General features: G+C 43.8%; 1 protein-coding gene across 7 annotated transcripts in view; it reads left to right on the forward strand.

Moving 5' to 3' along the window:
- Positions 1 to 21,588, forward strand: part of LOC149151393 (uncharacterized) — a 344,366-nt gene that overhangs the window by 141,840 nt on the left and 180,938 nt on the right. For all 7 annotated transcript variants that reach the window (XM_089439365.1, XM_089439364.1, XM_089439362.1 and 4 more), the window contains one exon: positions 1,730 to 1,846. In XM_089439365.1, the coding sequence (XP_089295491.1) occupies positions 1,730 to 1,846 (117 nt within the window). The remainder of the gene's footprint in view (positions 1 to 1,729; positions 1,847 to 21,588) is intronic.

Consider the following 21,588-nt stretch of genomic DNA (forward strand, 5'->3'; position numbering starts at 1 on the left):
ACGTGGCTCTGCATGAGCCTCTTCTGCCTCTCTTTGCCTTTGCGCTGACCCTTCCCTTGGCTCGAAACGCTGACGCAGGCTTTGCGTGAGCCTCCGCATCACCCTTTCTGCATTGCATCACTCCTCCTCTTGTCGCTTCATCTCTAGAACAACGATGTCTATCGGGACAGCTGCTTCTGCTGCAAATTTTCAGATTTCTTCTGTTGTTGTCTTCAGTTCTCCTTTGATCTGCAATCTCTCTGATACCATGTGAAAATTTCTGAATCTAACACATCAGAAACCCCTACTGCAATATCTAGTTTATTATCTCCTACTTGTTCTTTACATTAACAAGTTATTTAATAATATAAACATCGAAATAAACACAATTGCAGCCTTCACAAATATACAGATCAACAACTGAAATAAACTGAGACAACACAAGGGACACCGTTATTTTTGGACAATTGTCCCCGGAAAAACCCAATGCGGGAAAATCGGTGCAGCAGATGAGGGTTTTATTATTATGCAGATTTCTGAATACAACTAGGGTGCTAGAAATGGCTCACCCAACAAAGAATGTCGTCGGCAGTAATACCTTTCTCTAGAGATAGATATTCTGGCTAATCAGCAACTGGATTATTTGCCCCACAATGACTTCGACTGTTCCCTTAGCTGGATAGTGAAAGATGCTCCAAGCTATCCTCGGGAAGTGCGTCACCCTCCTACGGCTCTGTGTCAGCTGATCAGCTCTCAGTGTGCCCCACGAAATCACCTCAGCGCAACCTCTTCAGTCCTCTGTGCTGTCCGCGTCAGCCTTTACGGCTTCTGTGTCATCCTCTTGGCCCTCTGTGTCCTCTGCGCTAGCCTCCTCAGCCTCTGCGTCAACCCTTGCTGCCTTTGCGTCAACCTTCCTAGGCTCTGCGCTATCTCTTCGACACTTTCTCTGCCTCTTTGCTATGTTTTTTCGGCCTCTTGCCGAACTGCCCCTTGTTGCAACAGATCACTAACTCGATTTCTCAGCAAACCCTGCCCCAAAAAATCGAATTCATTGATCAACTTGGTGTATCTCCAACTAACCCTCAAGCCTCCTCTTATACTTTTCTTGTTGATGAATCAATGGCCAAGATTAAGTCTCTAATCAACGGCTAAGATTAGAACTGGCTTGATCCTCGTCACTTAGAACTTTCTCACCCATATTTTATTAATACACATTAATATTTTTATTTTCCTAAGTTTAGACTTAGGAACCCATTAAAAATATTAATTATTTTAATAACTCCTCATCCGTGTGGAATTTCTCCAAACGATTTCTGGGTTCTGGAGATCTCATGTGTTCTAGCCTCTCCACCAAATTTTGGAGCTAGAGCACATCCGATGCTACCCAAAATCAACATATTGTGCCTTACAATTGGTTCTTTAGACTACGGTACTATTTAGTTATTCATCTTCAATTGCATTATTAATCAGGGTGTTTCTAAACATAACATCCTGTATCCTTTAAAGTTCATTTTCCTGGGTGGCTTTGCATTTCATTGAATTGATGCTTGGTTTGGATTTCACCATTTTTTAAAATATCTAAACTACATTATTTTGTTTACTGTAAATCTTGATTGCATATATTTTTAACATCAAGTCTATTAGAATTGAAAGTAACATGTGATGCTCAATACATTAGTTGATGCTTATATTGGCTTAAGTAATCTAGTGAGGTTGAATTTGATGTTTATTGGATATTTTCCAAATGCAGAGTGAAAGTGATGATGATGAGCTACTACACTTTGATTCAGAGTCTCACTTATTTAATTATCTTGGGCTTGAAAAAGTGAAAGCTGCTTCCGTGGTTGTGGCTGACAGGTACTTCCATGTAAGTATTTAATGTTTAGAACCTTTTCATTAAAGATACTTCTAGTCACGGCTATTTATTAGAACAATGCTATTTTCTAATCAATTTTTGTGTATGGTAGATGCTAAATTATGAACTAGATAGATACTTACAATGTGAAATATTTCTTAGTAGCTACATCAACATAACTTTGAGGATGCTTTTATGCTTGAGATTGCGTTAGCCAAACCAAAATATTGGTAGGAAATCTAACATAATAGTTGATTAGTAGAGAGATTTGAGATGCCACCTAGATAGGGACAAAGAAAGGGAAGACAAGACAAGATTAAGACTATCTTGTTCTCAATATAGGTTACTGATGGTGGGAAGAAGAATCTACGAAAGGGAGGGATTGGGATTATTATACGTAGATTGAGGAAGGGTAGATTATAGTGCTACCAGATATTGTATATTAAGAACCTTGGACATCAGATTATTGACGTAAAAAGTCCAGGATGATCACCTCATTCTTTCATGTTGATCTGCCAAATTTAAGCAACAAACAGTAGGCAGAGTTCCAAAGTGCACCAAATATTAGATGGTGAGATCCGGGGTTTCTCTTAATTCTCCCCCTTTGGGAGACCAATCGATCTTATTGAGACTGTTTCCAAGGTGCTGAACCATACATCAGGAAACACGTCCTCTGGCACTCGTCAGACTTTCTCCTAGTGCCAGAGGACAATGAGAGATCCATTTGCAGTTTCTTTTTTTCAACCTCGGATGCTAGGAGTATACATATACGTCAGTCGTACATCCCCCCTAGGATCATATAGTCAGACCCCGATGGTTCTAGAGTGCTGGAAACCTAATCCTTAGTGATTATGGTAAATCCTGAGAGGACGATGAAGAGTTACAAGTGAACATGAATAGTCTTTGGGAGTCCAAGAGACCTCTTGGAAGATGAAACCAAAGGTCACAAGATAGAGTATTTATGTATGTATCTTGTTAAGGAAATGCATTGAAATGCTTATCCTTTATCTTGTGCGTTCTAACTCTTTGAATGCATTGGAGGCCATTGAATAAATATTTATGCAGTGTGAAGGTATATTGAAGTGCACATTTTTGAATTATTTCACTGAGGCACACATTCGTTTCTTGAGTCACTTTCAATTTCATTGCTACTATTACTTTGATAAATCTGACTTCAACCATAGCAAATCTCATTCCAGGAATTACTTCACTTTAGGTTAGGTTGCTCACTGGCAAGTCAAAAGTAAAGCTTTATTGTGTGCTAAACAAATTGATGTTTTACGCAGGAATATTAAGTGCATAACAGCATTCATCATCTAGCGACACCCCCTAGAGACTGGAAAACACCAGTCCAAATGGAGAGACTTTCAACCATGACAGGATTCACTGTCTAAAAATGTCATGGAGGTTTGTGGACACAGATTTTCGTGATAACAAGAGGCAACTGTGTGATCACTCAACTTCCTTTCTATGTCCATACTGGCTTTGGAAGGTAGAAGGTAAGAACACTATAGCCTTATTATCAGGCTGGAAGCTGTGATGACGTGCTAAACATGATTCCACCTTGAGTTACATTGGAGATTGGCCATGTATCAGAACAAAAAACGTGTTGTTTGGCCAATCTATAAAGGGGGTTACAGCTTGAAAACAAACTGAGCAATCACCCTCTTAATCATATACAATCAGATAATTGATTATCCTTTTAGTGTTGGGCATTTAAAGGCCTTAGCAGGGAAGCCCCCCGAGAGGTGATATACATTCACCTTAAAGTGTGGTAAGATAGATTGAGGTGACAATTTCTGTCTTCCAAGTTGCCTTGAATTTGCCATCTGTGAAGACCTTTCATTCTCTTGTCGACAATTTGAGTGTTAACACTCTGAAATTATTGAAATTCTCGAAGGGCCAAATTACTTCGACGACTATCTACATTGAGTTACATCTTCTTTGATTCCTTTGTACTTTGGAGATTCAACAGTCTAAACAATATCCATTGTTTATTGTCGTTATCCTTTTCCATCTTTGTTTTGTATAATATGGGGAAACTCCAACATTGTGTGGAAATTTCTTGGAATTCAAAATGTTGAGAAATGAAGGGAAATTTAAAATATTCAATTTCTCTTAACTGTGGTATCTGCTTGTGATATTATTCCTTTAGATTCTGCTTCTTATTGTTTACATGAATTATTATCATCAACCAGCTATCAAAACAAGAAGATCAAAATGCACAAGTACACAAGATATTGGCACCAAGCCAGGGCAAAAACCTCTCCAAACTGTGAGAGGAAAAACCCTTTGAACTCTTTCTTATAGAATCTTTATTGAGAAATTACATAACCCAGACATTGACTCAATAATACGTTCAACATCAGATGACAATACCTCCAAACATGTACCCAAACACTTTGTCTCTTTCTGCAATTCTGGACTGTATAGTATGTCTGCAACAAGAGTATGACAGTCAGCGGATATAGTTTAGGACAGGCTCATCTAGCCTTCTCTTATACTTGCACTTCATGTAGACCCATCACATATATAACGAACTGTTGATTAGAGTTTGTTCTGAGATTTTGTGATGCCAAAGGAGTGACTGTTCTAGGGCAGTGAGAACAGAGCCTTCCGTTTCAGAACGTAGACACATGCACTAGGAGGGTTAGGGCTCTTCTAACCCTATGATGACTTCGATCTCTTCGGCAATGGCTTTCTCCTTCGAACTGCAGCGAGAATGGACCTTTAACCCAACAATATACTTATAAAGTGTGATGCCCTAAACCGGATCAGAATGCCGCATGAGAGAACAGACTTTCGGATTAGGGAACAGACCTCCTCAATGACTGCGGCTACCCTTAACTTCGACCCTTTCACTTTGCTTGTATTCATGAATGAATGAGGGTTATTGTGTGCTTTGAGGAGGTGTGAACGCAGTCTTTATATAGGCTTGCCTCCTCACCTCTAGGCCAACTTGATCCTTTGATTTAGCCGACGTGATCCTTGATTAGGCCGACGTGATAATAAGAGGCTTCCAGAATTATTTCAAGCAGTTTCTTTGCATCAATTCCGTGGGTACATGTTGGAGTATTTCATTGATGATCTAGAAGGATTTTTGACTTACATCAATTACATTTACAAGTGTAATAATACATGACTGTCTTCATATTACATGACTCATCTAAGGCTCTCAATTGGAGCCACGACTAGACCAAGAAACTTCTTGAGCATGAAAGCCATGTCTCAAGCAATGAAAAAATATTTTCTTGATACAACAATACATCGTTACAATATTTTGCATGATGAAGACCGAACCTAGTTACATTATTTTCAACACAAAATTCAATGCAAAACAGAAATTTTAGTTTCGACCTAGAAGGTTTCTTGGATCTTAGCCCTGTTAATTTTTAGCCTTAGGGATACTGTAAAACAAGGTACAAAATAGAAGTGGAAAGAGTGCAATGTTTTTCTTTCAAACGGCCCAAACTTCCCTGCAATTCAAAGAGAAAAAAATACCAAACCAAAGGGATAAGTTTCATCCCCTTTAAGGCAGCTTATTAGCGAATAGCCACATCTGAAAATACTATTTTACATAAGTAATAACAGCAGTATGACAACAGTATGACGGCAGTAAAATCAATCCCTTATATTCTTCACATTGATGTAAAATCACTTAAATATTGTCCTCTTACTTATGTCAAATCTGCAAGACAGATGGCTGTAAATGACAATGCATAAAGAATATATATATATATATATATATAGCTGAAACTGAAATCTGAAAATTGCACAAATTATGTAGAGCTTGAAACTTCATTAATATGCTCCAGATGAAGTACATGTAAATACCATAACGTTATCTCAAGGTTACTGCAAATCTTGTCAGCTTTGTGAACCCTAGATAGGGCAAATCAAGAAAGCCCTAGCAACCAAGAGGATCCAATACGAAGGAACCACTCAAACGCATCCTCCAAGGGAAGACATCCTCTCCTCTTCTTCATAATTCCACCCTACAATTTTATCACAAAACCCTAGTTTCCAATATCCAAGGGGTCAACTCTAACCCTAAACCTCCAAGATGCTCCAAAATACTCCAAGAAGAAACCCCAATGAAGAGAGAGACAAAGAGAGAGAGAGAGAGAGCACAGTTGAAGACTCTAGAGAGGTAGAGAGGCTATCGCACACTCTTCTCTAGGTAACATCTCATCACAATGTGAATACAAGTGAGTGAATGAACATATACAAATGGAAAGACTCTCTCGTCCCTCTATTTAAATACAAGGTAAGGGAGGCCAACAATACAATGTGGGCCTTAGCTCTTACAAACAACCTACAATGAGCACTTGTAGGCCAACACAAGTGAGATGCTACACTCTAAAGTAGATCTTTCATGCTCCAAGCTGATGTCATGCACAATAATGTCTCCAACATGATGTAACTATGCACGGCAAGCCCACATCACTCATCACAACCCTCCAAGTGCTCCAACAATCCTCTTAAGCCATGTACTCCATTGGGTTAGTTTCCCTTGCAATAATATTGTCAAAGCGCAAGGTGTCCTCCAGCCCTCTTTGAACACTCCATACATGAATCTAGGTTGCCACATACCAACTAGAGCCTAATGCCCTCTTGCAAGTTGGACTATGGTCCTCATCCCATGTAATGTTCCTAAATATGAAATACAATGGATATCAAATACATGCACTAGCATACAACAAATACAAATTCTGAAACACAACCACAATTCAGTAAACACAGTAAATGGAGCCAAAAGTCTGAGCCATGGTATTAATTTTAAAATATGTGTACATCAAATGATAAGAATGGAACTTGGGCTTTCTACTGCAAGCTATGACAAAATCCAGGTGTCAATACTATTGGAATTTCTAATTCTAACCCATTAGAAATTCTTCCTGCACTATCTGGTTTATTTCACCTACTTGTTTAATTACTTAACAAGTTATTTAACCCTATAAATACTGAAAATAAACACAAGTACAGTGTCAACATTTACAGATCATCAATTGAAAGAAAACAAGCACACAAGTGACACTGTTATTTTTGGACAAATGTCCCCGGAAAAACCCAATGCGGGAAAACCGGTGCAGCTATTTAGAGGGTTATATTATTATGCAGTCTATCTAAGTACAACTGGGTGCCTAACTGGCTCACCCGACAGAGAAAAATACACGGCAACAATACCTCTATATTCGGAAACAGGTATTCAGAAAACCTGTCCCATGAAACCCTCTTCGGCACAACTGAAGCTCAGCGCTGGCCCTTCTGGCCTCTGCGTCAGCCTTCTGCTGACCTGCGTCAACCCCAGGACCCTTTGCGTCAGCCCTTTGAGGCACTGCGCAACCTCTGGGAACCTCTGCGTCACTCCAGCAGTCTCTGCGTGGATGGCGCAGTCCCTTTGGCCTCTGTGCTGTCTCTGCTGGGCACTGCGTAGCCTGGACTAGCTGCTGCTCTTGCTCTCTCTGCTTTTGCGCTGGTCTCTCACTACTGTCTCTGCCTCTCTGCCTTGTACTCACTGCCCCTCGCTGCTGATCACTGATTCAACTTTGCTTAACAACCCTGCTCTAGCAAAATGAATGACTGATCACTCTGGTGTGTTCTCCAATTGACCCTCAAGCCCCTTCTTATACTTTTCTCGTTGGTCCTTCAACGGTCGAGATTAAATCTCTAATCAACGACTAAGATTAGATTTGGCTTGATCCATGACTTTTGGAACCTTTTAACCCAGTTTTATATTAATACCCATTAATATTTTATTTTTCCTAAGTTTATACTTAGGAACTCCATTAAAAATATTAATTATTTTAATATCTCCCAAACCAGGTAAAATCTGTCCAAACCATTTCTGGGTCTTGGAGATCTCATGTGCTTTAGCCTCTCCACCAATTTTCATGTCTAGAGCACATTTGATGCTACCCCAAATCAACACTCCCTCTTGGCGAGGACTATGCTCTAGTAATACTCACTGAGCATTACTGTGATTATCCGGCACCGGTACCTGTATTGATGCTAGGCCTCCCCGCCCAACATCCTCTACACTGCTGCATCCTGCACTGCTGCCCATGGCCTTGCCACTTCCACTACTGCATCCGTACAGCAGCTCCCTCTGCATCCATGCTGTTGCTGGTCCATCCTCCCGAGTCCCAACACTGCATCTGCATTGCATCCCCCTCTCATCATGTTGCATTGTGCTACTGCATACTACTACTGCACAGCAGCTCAGTTACTAAGAGGTAAGTAATTGATCCACCGAACTTTTGACATCCCTGTCAGGCTAGAAACACTCCCGATGCTGAACCCCTCTCTGCCGCTAACAAGTGCTCCCTCTACTGACCTCTACACTGCTGCAACAACTCCCTGCATCTCGCATCGTTGCACACCTCTCTGTGCCATCCTGCACTGGTGCAACACTCCCGTGCCTCTCGCACTATTGCAGCCTGCTAGCCTCGAACTGTCTGGGGATTCCTACACTTTAGCACTCTCTGCCGCTTCATCCGCATCTGTCTCTACCTACATCTGCCAGTCCTGCTACTCCTCTTCGGGGCTCCCGTAGCAAGGTATAATCAAAGAGGTTGGGTACCTCAAGGATCCTGCCCCTCATCGCCTGTAGTCCTCCTTACTAAAGCTTGATGTCTCCCCACTTCTTCTCAAGTGGCACATGAGCACTCATGACACAATCGTCATCCTCCTTGACTTCTTTCTCTGCCCTCGCAGGCGCTGCCTTCGAGTTAGAAGCCTCTCCCTTACTCTTCTTCCTCGGACACTGGCTCACATAGTGACCCAGTTCTCCACAATGGAAGCACTTGACCTTGGAGAGGTCCTTCTTCTTCATCTTCTCTTGCTTTCCCGCAGATGCTAGAGCCGCATCCTCTTCCTCTTCCTTCATGATCCTAAGCCCTTTGCCTCTACTCCTCGCCTTGGTCAGCCGTCTGATCTCTTCTTGACGAAGAGCCGCCCACATTTCTTCCCAATCCAAAAGACTCGTCTTGTCCAGTATGCTTTGGACAAATGTCTCTCAATCCTCGGAGACTGCGTTCAGTGCGGTCCTTACCATCAACTACTGATCCGGCGTGGCCCCTATGGAATTTAGCTGGTCACTGATCTCCTTCAACCAACTGAGGAAGCCATCTATCTACTCTCCCTTCTGCATTTGGTATGACCTTAGCTGATTCTCCAGGAGCATCTTCCTCTGCACGGAAGTATGCTAGTACAATGTCTTCAAAGTGTCCCACATCTCCTTTGCCGTTTCCTTTTCGGCAATATGTGGTACCACATGATCCTTGACCCCATCAACGATGATGCACTTTGCCTTAGCTAATGCCTCCTCATACCTTTCATTAGCTACCGGGTCAACTGGGATAGCCATCACTCTCAAGGCAAAGCCCTTGATACGATGTCTGTCTAGAATGGACAAGGTCCTGGCCTTCCAGACCACAAAGTTGGACGCTTCGTCCAGCCTGTCTTGATCTCTCAACCCATTCACTGCCATCTTGCTGCTCTTCTCTGTCGACTCCTCCCAGTCTCTCTACTTCCCGCCTGGAAGTTCTCGGTTCGATTCCTGCTGAGTCTCTCTACTTCCCGTCTGGAAGTTCTCGGTTCGACTCCTCTGAGTCTTTCTACTTCCGGTCTGGAAGTTCTCTTCTGGACTCCCTCTAAGTCCCGATTTCCCTCCTAGAAATCCTTCTGCCAACGTCAAGTTGCCCCACTTCGATCGTCTGTGCAGCTGCAACACTGATCCGGATTCCTTGGCTAGAAATCCGCCTCGACACCAACTCCCTCCACCTTGGTCTTGCCCTATTAGGTACTCTTCTGATCACAATACCCCACCAGCTTCGCTCCACAAACTACCCACAACCTCCTATGCTCCAGCAACTGAAGGATTGAGCTTCTTGGCTCTGCACAATCCCGACACCGGAAAAACAGCTCCCTTAGCGAACTGCGTCAGCCCACCTGGCCTCTGCGTGAGCCTGTTTCTGCCCTTCTCAGCCTCTGCGTTGCCTTTCTCTAGCCCAGACTGGCGTCACTCCTTCCTCTGTCGCTTTCTGCAAGGATCAACTCTGTCACTCGGGACAGCTGAATCTGCTGAAAATGCTCTGCTAACCTGATGCCTTCAATTTTCCTGTGATCTGCAACCACGCTCTGATACCATGTTGGAATTTCTACACCATCTGGTTTATTTCACCTACTTGTTTAATTACTTAACAAGTTATTTAACCCTATAAATGCTGAAAATAAACACAAGTACAATCTCAACATCTACAGATCATCAACTGAAAGAAAACAAGCACACAAGTGATGCTGTTATTTTTGGACAAATGTCCCCGGAAAAACCCAATGCGGGAAAATCGGTGCAGCGATTCAGAGCGTTATATTATTATGCAGTCTATCTGAGTATAACTGGGTGCCTAATTGGCTCACCCGACAGAGAAAAATACACGGCAGCAATACCTCTATATCTGGAAACAGGTATTCAGAAAACCTGTCCCACGAAACCCTCTCTGACACAACTGATGCTCAGTGCTGGCCCTTCTGGCCTCTGCGTCAGCCTTCTATTGACCTGCGTCAACCCCAGGACCCTTTGCGTTACCCCTCTGAGGCACTGCGCAGCCTCTGGGACCCTCTGTGTCACTCCAGCAGTCTCTGCGTGGATGACGTAGTCCCTCTAGCCTCTGTGCTGTCTCTGCTGGGCACTGCATAGCCTGGACTGGCTACTGCTCTCGCTCTCTCTGCTTTTGCGCTGGTCTCTCAGTACTCTCTCTGCCTCTCTGCCTCGTACTCACTGCCCCTTCTTCTGATCACTGATTCAACTTTGCTTAACAACCCCGCTCTAGCAAAATGAATGACTGATCACTCTGGTGTGTTCTCCAACTAACCCTCAAGCCTCTTCTTATACTTTTCTCGCTGGTCCTTCAATGGCCGAGATTAAATCTCTAATCAACGACTAAGATTAGATTTGGCTTGATCCATGACTTTTGGAACCTTCTAACCTAGTTTTATATTAGTACCCATTAATATTTTATTTTTCCTAAGTTGAAACTTAGGAACTATATTAAAAATATTAATTATTTTAGTATCTCCCAAACTGGGTACAATCTATCCTAGTCATTCCTGGGTCTTGGAGATCTCATGTGCTTTAGCCTCTCCACCAATTTGCATGGCTAGAGCACATCCGATGCTACCCCAAATCAACAAATACACTAGCTCCAAGTGTCGGAAAGGTTCCCTAGAAAAACTACGCATTGCCTGGGAAAAACTGCTACTGCTGGCTGGAATCGACCCTGTGTTTGGGCCCTCAAATGTGCTCAGAAAATTCAACCAAATTAACTGGAGCTTCCTCTCAATAAACCCACAAACACCTGGAAAGGGTTTGGGCTGAATCCAAAGTGCTTGGGTGATCCCAAGAAATGCATGTGGCACTAAATGGTTGGCTAGAAATGTTGTAGAGAAGAAACTGTTGTTAGATGCCCTGAAGTTCGAACAACTGCTAGAAAATCCTCCTCCAACTCCACTGCAAATAACTATCATAGACCTCCTTAATTCTCCTTGTTCCACCCCCACTAGCTGTTGCTCTCTATGATTGTGCAGTAGGTGGCCAGTGACCCCTGGGCAAGCCCTGGAATAGACAAATTCGGCCCTCCAATTGGCAACTCTTTTAGCCCCTGCAAATATCCAAGTGGAAACTCGTCCTCCTTGAGGGAAAATCTCTACAAAATCTTCGGCCAAAACTCCACTATTTGCTAGCCTCTCTCAGCCCCACGAATTTTCTTCTGCGCCCTATGGGAAGCTCGGCCTAAGCTGAAAGAATCCTGTGAAATACCTGCTCAATTGCTCGGAATCAACTCCCCAAATTCTCTCCTAGGGTGACACTTGAAGTTCACCGAAGGAAGTGATGGAATTTTCGCTGGGAAATCCCTTGTGCTCAACAACACTAGTCGACTTGGCCAAACAACTCAAGCAACTCACGTTCATATGTCAAATTGCCAAAAGATCCAAAGATGGGGCTCTCCTCCGCTATTTATAATTGTTTCTCCTTTTTCTCCTTGCGGACTCCACTAGTTCGAACTCCCTCTATTCCCTCCTTCTCCCTTTGTTCAATTTTCCAAAGGGGTTCGAATTCCCCTTTGTCGATGGTCCTCACATCCCACTACTAAATTATTTTTTCTTTTTCTAATGTTTTGTAGACTCTTTTCTCCAAAACTTAAGTGGGGACTCCCTCAACCCTCTTTTTCTAAGTTTTACATCCCAAAATATTTTCTCAACGCCAAAATTGCAAAAAGGAGAGTTTACTTGGCAAAATTATTTATTAGGGACATGGCAGTCCTCCCTGCCCAAAAGTTGCTTGTCCTCAAGCAATTGTAATGCTGGATGCTGTAGACCCTGTTCTCCCTCCCATGTGGCATCCTCCACTAGTAGGTCCTTCCATTTGACAAGAAACTCCATGATGGTTCTGTTCCTGAGCTTCCTCTCTCTCACCTTCAAAATAGCCTCCAGTACTAAACCAAGTGCCCCTCATCATCCAAAGGAGGCAATTCTGTGGCAGTTGTCACTTGTTGTCCCAAGGCCTTTTTTAGGCAAGACACATGGAACACAATGTCTACTTTTCTCCCTGGTGGGAGCTCTAGCTCATAAGCTACCTCTCCAACCCACCTGGTCACTCTGTACAACGCGTAAAAACGTGGTTTGAGCTTCTCAACTCTCTTCTGCTTCAGTGTAGACTGCCTGTATGACTGAAGATGCAAGAAAACTAAGTCCCCAACCTCAAAATGTCTCTCAACCCGGTGTTTTTCTTCATACATCTTATGCTGGCTTTGTACTGTATGCAAGTTGTCTTTGAGAGCCCTCAGGATCTCTTGGCTCTCTTGCGTCTAATCCTTTGCCCCAGGGGCTTGGTTGTCTCCAAAAACCATGTCAGCAAAAGATAATGCATCATAACCATAAAGGGCACGGAAAGGTGACATTCTGATGGACATATGGTGAGTGGTGTTGTAGCAGTACTCTCCAAGGTGTAGCCACTTCACCCATGGGTGTTGCTGCTTTGTCACGTAGTTTTGCAAGTACCACTTCAACCATTTATTCACGATCTCCATCTGCCCATCTATCTAAGGGTGGTAGCTAGTGCTGGGAGTGAGCTCGGTGCCCACCAATCTAAACAACTCCTGTGAAAATGCCCCCATAAACCTGCTACCCTGGTCACCGATGATGGTCTTTGGAAGACCATGCAGGCTGAATACCTCTCCGAATAAAAGCTCAACTACCTGTGAAGCTGAGGACCTGGATATGATAGCAAAGAAATGAGCAAACTTGGTCAACCCGTCCACCACTTCGTAGATACAATCATGCCCTTGTGCAACTAGAAGGCCGGTGATGAAATCCATGAAGACAGTCTCCTAGTTCCTCTGTGGAATAAGAATGGGCTGTAGTAGGCCAACCAAATGTGTCTACTCCCCTTTGTTCCTCTGGCAAACATCACACTCTCGTACATGCCTCAGAATGTCCTCCTTGAGGCCTCTCCAAGTGAAGCGCTCCCTGATAGTCTGGTATGTTTTGAAAAACACTTGATGTCCAGACAAGGGTGAGTCATGAGCTGCCTATAAGATTTTCTTCCGCAACTGTGAGCCTGGCACCAAATAGATCTTGTCTTTGTAGTAAATCACCTCGTTCATCACCCTGTACCTGTCATCCCCAACAATGCCCTCCAAGATCTCACATTCTTACCGATCTTAGGAGTACTCCAATAGCAATTGCACCTTCCAGTCTTGAGTGATGTCCATTAGCGAGAGTGTCGCGGACCTCCGGGATAGGGCGTTTGCCATTATGTTCTGCTCGCCTTTGACATATTCTATCTCGAAGTCATAAGCTTGGATCTTGTTGACCCATTTTTGCTGCCTCTCCTGAAGCTCCTTCTGCTCCAAAATGAATTGAAGACTATTGTGATTAGTCTTCACCTTGAACCGATTGTCCACCAAGTGCTGCCGAAACTTGGCCAAAGCATGCATAATGGCCAACATCTCCTTATCATGTATGGAATACAACCTCTCATGGCTCTGTAGCTTTCGACTCTTGAATGCAATCAGATTACCTCCCTGCATCAAAACCACCCTAATTCCTCTCCAGATGCATCACACGGGCTGCGAAAAGTTAGGTAAGGCCAAGACTAGACAACTGCTTATCACCCTCTTGAGGTGCTCAAAAGCCTCTTGTGCCACGTATGTCCACTCAAATGCCCCTTTGTTTGTCAAATTTGTTAGGGGTGCTGCCAATTGAGAAAACCCCTTCACAAACCACCTGTAGTAGGTACATATACACAAGAATCCTCAAATTTTTGTCACATTCCTGGGCTTAGGCCAATCCAGAATGTCCCTGATCTTCCCCTGATGAACTCTAACTCCATCCTCCCTAATCACATGCCCAGATACAACTAGTGTTGCATGAAGCGGGGACGTTTTTTGGAAGCGGAGACGCGGAAGCGTCATTTCCCAAAAATCTAGGAGGCGAAGCATCTCAGAAGAGTCTATATATATATTTATATTTTTTTTGCATTTATATTAAAAAAATTCCAAAATACCAAATTAGTTGTAGAAGATATGGAGGCATGCATATTTGTACATAAATCAAGATAGATATGGCATCCATTGTACATTAATGATTAATTATTCGAGCATCAACCATTTAGATAATCAACCATCTAGAATATAGATTCTTCTCCTCTTGTCTAGCCTTTGCCTCTACCTCGATTGTCTATGGATATTAATCAACATTGCCCAATTTTGATCAAACTACCTAATCCAAGCCTTAAAATATGGTAGAAAAAGCTTAACGTGTTTGATCGATGATTCTGACTTGATTGAAACGTAAATTTTTTGCTAAGAGCATGACAAAGGAGTTCAACAATTAACACCACCAACACCAGGGTACATATAAGGCTTGGTGCTCTTGATTAAATGCTAATCACATACCCTCATACATGATATAATCTAATGAAATGCCACAATCCCATTGATCTTGAATTCCTGAAAACTGTTTAGTTGTAATATTCCTAATGGAAATATACAATGTTAAATAAGCAAACATAGCAGAAACATATACAAAAATTTACAGCACATTTAACAACCAGAAATCTCCATGAACTGTGCTGATCTGAGTCATTTTGTTAATAAATAGGAGGGTACAATGTGCTGCTGGAAAGAGTGCACCTGTGCTTGCTCAAGGCAAGCTAGCTAAGCCCAAATGAACAATAAGAAATCTCTCTCAAATCTGTTACTTCTCTCTCTCGGCTTTGTGCTAAAACTAACTAGAAAATATGCTGCTGGCTGCAAAGAAATGCTTCTAGGGCCTCCTCAGATGCTCAGAAAATTATGGGAAATTAACCCTGGGCTTTCCACCAATAACCCACAACAACCCACGAAGTAATTGGCCAAATGTTGACCTTGGAATTTCAGCCCAATTTTCCCCTAGCTCATCTGGCTGGGGCCCCTTTTTGACCCCTCAAATCTGCCCATAAAATTTTGCCAAATTAATCTTGGCCTCTCCTCAATAATCTTAGAAAAACCCAGAAGGGGTTTGTCCTAGTTTTGAGACTCTAAAATTGACCCCAAATGCTTGGCCCTCCTCCCCAAACATAAGATGTAACCTGCAGCAAATGCTGCGTTTGCTGCTCCGCCAAAATGCAGGAAAAGCCCCAACAAAACTTCCTCGGACTCTACCTCAAGTTTCAACCCCTAACTCCCTTCACTCCTCAACCTCCAAGGGTGCCTCCTCCAAGAACTGCGAATCCCTGTGTTGTTGCTGCCAATCCTCTCCACAAACTCACACTCCCTGCTGCTGGTACGAACTGGTATATGTAGGACTCCCTCCTTGGGCTGGCACTTGAAGTCCATTGAAGCAAGGGTTGAGATCTCCGCTCAGAGACACGTGTGCTAAACAACACTGCAGACTTGGCTTCAGCTCAAGCGTGCTATGTCAAAGACACAATTTCTGAATAGATGATTGAATGACCAAAATGAGTGCCTCTTGCTCTATTTATCAAAGAGCCTCGAAGATGCCCATGTGGGCCTAGCTCGACTTTCCACACCAACTTCTCTCCAATGAGAGCATCTTCCACATGTGGGCCGTAATTCTCCATGGGGTGGCCCCCACGCTCCACTAGAGCTGCAATATTTCCCTTCCTTCCGAATGTTTGGGCCCCCACTTAATCCCAAAATTCATGTGGAACCTCTGAACCCGCATCTCCTAAGTGCAAACATGAAATTAGACAAAATTGGGCAAGATTGATATTCCCCTTAGCAATATTGCTAAGTGGTAATATCACACAAGTCTGCGGAATTTTGAATAGGATATGAAATTCTATTTTCTCCATATGAAGTTCGATGACGCTGGAACCACTCTCAAACATCCCGAGTCATTTCATGGTAATGTTAAAAATTTAAGTAAAAGGATGAAAATGAAAAATAAAGGAGAATGTCACTTTTACTTTAAGAATTTAGCATTACCATGAGGGAGCATCTAGGAAGCATGTAAGGAGCATCAAGGGAGCACCTTGGGATTGTTTGAGAAGCCCCAACCCAACTTAAGTCAAAGAAAAAATAAAAAACAGATTTAGAATCCTATGGAACCCTTTGGAACTCCTCGTCGGATCTGCGGTTCGGAAATCCAGAACCGCGGATCGTGCCAGCACGGTTTCGAATTTCTAGGAACCGTCTTCGTCGGCTCGATCTGCGGTTCTGAAATTCCGAACCGCGGATTCGACCACGGATCCGTACGGGACGCGATTCCTGGTTTGGATCCTTGGGGTGGCGTTTCGTGCAACACTGGATACAACATCTCTGTCAACCCAAACTCACACTTGGACATCTTGGCGTGGAATTGCTGCTTCTCCAAGATGCGCAGGACCTCCTCCAAGTACTACAGGTGCCCATCCCAAGTCCTACTGTATATCAGAATGTCGTCAAAGAACACCAGCACGGATGTGCGGAATTTCTTGCAGAACACAAGGTTCATGTAAGACTGGAAGGTCACTCGTGCGTTTGTTAGCCCAAAGGGCATCACCAAAAACTCAAAGTGCCCATAGTGGCACCAAAATGCAGTGTCCACGATATCTGACTCTCTCACCTGAATCTAATGGTATCCCAAACGCAAGTCTATCTTAGAGAAGTACTTAGCTCCTCTAAGCTTGTCCATCAACTTATGAATGCATGGAATTGGGTACCGGTTCTTTAGCGTCTTCTTTTTCAAGGTCCTGTAGTCAACGCACATGCGAAGCATCCCATCCTTTTTCTTCACCAACACCACTGAAGAAGCAAAGGGACTGGAGCTGGGCCTAATGTGCCCCAATGCCAACAACTCCTGAATAACAATTTTAATCTCATCCCGATATGCTTTGGGATGCCTGTAGGGAGTGGTAATGGTTGCATTCACCCCCTCCTCCAACTCTATGGTGTGTTCAAAGCCTCCATCTAGTGGACGGTCTGGGGGAATGTCTCAGAGCACTGCTTGATGCTTCTCTAATAGTGCTAAAATATCTAGGTGTGGCTGTTGCCCTTGCTTCCCCGACTCTGAGATACGTAACTCTACTGCCTATGCTATTTCTCCATGTCTCAAATCAACGTCCATCCTGTGAGTTGACACAGTCTGTGGTGGGTATGAATGCATGCCTCTCAGTACTACCAACTGACCATTTGGCCCCATGAACGCCATCTCTAGCTTCTTTCAATCAGTAGCGACACGCCCTAGGGAATATAACCACTAGACACTCATCACCACATTGGTTTCGACACATCAACTATAAAGAAATGATCTGTCACCGAGTAGTTCCCCATGGTCAAGGTCAAACTGGGAACATATCTCGTGCATTGCATGGTCTTGTCTCCTGGCACCAACACTAAGAATCCCTCAAAAGCCTCTATATGTATTCCTCTACACTTCACCATCTGCGCATTAATGAAATTGTGGGTAGGTCCACTGTCCACTAACATCAACACTTGCTGCCCCTGATCCTCAATGTCAAGTACTTTGGAACTCCCCGAAGCGAAGCAATAACCCCTCCAGTGGGTAGAGGTGGGCCTCCTCTGGGAGTGGGTGGTGGTCCTCCCATAGTCTGTGGCCCACGATCACCTCCATCTATCTCCGACTCATCCACATCCTCTGTTTCACTGTCTGAAAACACCTCTATGTAATGGGCCTTGCCCTTGGATCACCTCCATCTATCTCCGACTCATCCACATCCTCTGGTTCACTGTCTGAAAACACCTCTATGTAATGGGCCTTGCCCTTGGTGCACCTGTGCCTTGCTGCCCATGGCTCCTGAGATGTAAAGCATAACTTCCTCCTTTGGAGGTCTCTCCTAGTCTCATCATCCAGCTGCCCTCGCCCTGTCCACTCGTTCTAAGGAGGTCTAATATCCTTACCTTTCTGAGGAAAGGTAGGCCTGGGTGGTACTAGTGTCCTGGTCTTCGGAATTGCATCAAGCATGTACCTGGTCCGGTTAATGGCATCCTGTAATGACACCGGCCTGTAAGCTCTCACCCAACCATGTAGTGGCTCTGCCAACCCCTCAATGAACAACATGATATGCCTCATCTCTATGATGTTAGAGACTATAACATCTAGTCTCTAGAACTCTGCCATATATGCCTCGACACTGCTTTTCTTCTTCGGGTTGGCCAATTCCCTGAAGTGTAACTTGGGGTCCTTCCTGTCAAATCTCTCCACCAACCTCCTCATAAACTTAGTGTATGATTTAATGGAAGCATGCCCCAGTGTGACCAACCTGTGGTACCACCACTCCTGCGCATCCTCGTATAGGTGTAGAGTGGCAAATTTGATCGCATCTGTCTCTTGCATGGGATGCAGATGAAGGTATGTATCGAGCTTCTGGATCCACGCTGTAGTTGAATTCTTATTTGATCCATCAAAGCTGGACAATATCACCTTCCCTGCCAGCTTCTAAGTGTCCGTGTTTTGATGCTGCTGTCCTCCTCTGAAAGGTGCTCCTTGGTCTGTACTTCTCCTTTAGGTGGCAGTAGTCACCAAAGGATAGGATCCTCCTGACCTTAGGACCCAATGCCTCATACTCATCAACTGCATCAGTGAAAGATCTCATCAGCTCAGCAAATGCATCTGACTCTCTCTCCCTCTCCGGTTCCTCTAGGAAGTGAGACATCCTGGGTCTAGCAGTCTGGCCATAAGAGTGAGTACTCGACTGCTGGTTTGTGCGTGCACGCACATGGCTCTGTTATCCTATTCTAGACTCACCTTCTCCATCATTGGCCCCTTCTTGTGGCTCTCCTTGTAAGTTTTGAAATTGTAGACCCAACATCTGCCGCATCATGTCTATAACTTGCTGATTCTACCTCACCATCTACAGGTTCGACCTCACCAACTCTTCTAGCAATGGATCCAACCCATTCTGCCTAGGCTACTCGTTGCCCCTGTTGATTTTTGGGTAGCATCGGATGTGCTCTAGCTCCGAAATTTTTTGGAGGGGCTAGAACACATGAGATCTCCAAGACCCAGAAATTGTTTGGTGAAATTTCACCTGGATTTTATTTTATTAATATAATTAATATTTTTAATGGGGTTCCTAAGTCTAAACTTAGGAAAATTAAAATATTAGTGGGTATTAATGAAAATAATGGTGAGAAGCTTCTAAGAGACGAGAATCAAGTCTAATTTAATCTTAGTCGCTGATTATAGATTAGATCACGACCATTGATTTTTCAGCAGGAAAAGTATGAAGGAAGGCTTGGAGTCAGTGGCAGAACACACACAGGGAGAGCAACACTTGAGCTAGTTCGAAATTTTGGGGCGTGGTTTCCTGAGAATTTCAGAGTAAGTTTCTAGTGCAGAGAGGGGTAGTTCGGCAGAGGGACTTCAGTCCAGGGCTGAGAATACATAGCAAAGAGATAACACAGTGCCAAGGAGAGACAACGCAGCTCCAGAAGGGTGACGTAGAGGCTAGAGGAGCTGACGCAGTCATTGAGAGGCAACGCTGGGGTTTCTATGAGGCAGATTGAGCAACAGTTCAACAATTCGATTTCTGAGCCGGGAAGTCTCACTAGGAGGGTGACGCAGTTCCAGCGCAGTGCTTGGAGCAGCCATCGCTGCACAGGACTGGGGACAACGCAATCACCTATGGGGTTTGTTCATCCAGTTGCTGGATTCGCCAAAATATTTGTCTTCAGATAGAGGTACTTCTACCAGGTTTATTATCTGTTGGGTGAGCGGGATTTGGCAACCTAGTTGTATTTAGAAATCTGCTTAATAATAAAACCCTCATATCTGCTGCACTGTTTTCCCACGTTGGGTTTTTCCGGGGACGTTTAGTCCAAAAATAAGTGTGTCCTTTGTATGGTTGTCTCATTTATTTTTCAGTACTTGATCTGTATATTGGTGTAGGTTGCAGTATATTTGCATTAATATTTTCTGAATATTTCTGAAAATAATTTGTTAAAATGAAGAATACAAGTAGGTAATGCAAATCAGCTTACTACAGTAGGATTTTTGGTTTGTTAGATTCATAAATTTTCACATGGTATCAGAGCGATTGCAAATCAAGGAGGACTGAAGCCATCAACGAAAGGACAGAGGAAAATCTGTGCGTGAAGACAGTTGTCCCGAGAGAACGCAGTTTCAGGCCAAGAGAGCAGAGGAGGGGTGACGCAGTCACCAAGGGAGGCTCACGCAGAGCCTGCGTGAGTGATTGGGTGATGCTGTTGCTGCAGAGGGTAGCGCAGTGGTTATTGGGCCAACGCAGAGGCTGTTGAGTCTCGGTTTTCCAGTTGCTGGGGGTGCAACGCAGATTTTATCTGGAGTTGCTGGTGGGGTGTTGATTATGTTGGTGCAGAACAATACCTAGTGGGGCAGAAGCAAATTAGAGGGAATCAGTTCCTCAGAACATTTCTTGCCAAGAAATCTAGATCCAGTGCTGAGCAGCAGCAGAGAGAGATGAGAGAGGAGTGGTTCGATAGTGGTTGGTAGAAGGATTTCCGTGAAGGAAATCGAAATTCAAAGGGAGCTTGTTCTTTAGAGGATTTCTAGCTCCAAAGAAATCCAGATCCGAGTTTTGCTAGGGCAGCAACAAAAGAGGGAGAAGAGAACCAGTTCAGTGTTCTTTTGAGCAGATGGCCGAGGGATCAAGATAGGTTGGATGGAGCATCCAACTTCGTCATCTGGAAGGCTAGGATCCTGGCAGTTTTGGATAAAAATTGCATCAAGGATTATGCCTTGAGGACGGTTGCTGGTCTGGTTGATGCTGATCCTCTCAAGAAGTACGAGGAGGCAGATCGAGCAGTAGTTCAGTAAATTGGTTTCTGAGCCGGGAAGGCTCACTGGGAGGGTGACGCAACTCCTAGAAGAGGTGATGCAGTTCCAGCGCAGAGCTTGGAGCAACCATTGCTGCACAACACTGGGGACAGCGCAGTCACCCGTAGGGTTTGTTCATCCAGTTGCTGGATTCACCAAAATATCTGTCTCCGAATAGAGGTACTTCCGTCGGGTTTATTCTCTGTTGGGTGAGCTGAATTTGGCACCCTAGTTGTATTTAGAAATATGCTTAATAATAAAACCCTCATATCGGCTGCACCGGTTTTCCCACATTGGGTTTTTCCGGGGACGTTTAGCCCAAAAATAAGTGTCCTTTGTATGGTTGTCTCATTTTTTTCAGTACTTGATCTGTATATTGGTGTAGGCTGCAGTGTATTTGCATTAATATTTTCTGAATATTTCTAAAAATAACTTGTTAAAATGAAGAATAC

Source organism: Pinus tabuliformis, chromosome 9 (genome assembly GCF_031772625.1).
Source record: "Pinus tabuliformis cultivar Carrire ecotype Pingquan chromosome 9, CPIR1, whole genome shotgun sequence".
Lineage (NCBI taxonomy): Eukaryota > Viridiplantae > Streptophyta > Pinopsida > Pinales > Pinaceae > Pinus > Pinus tabuliformis.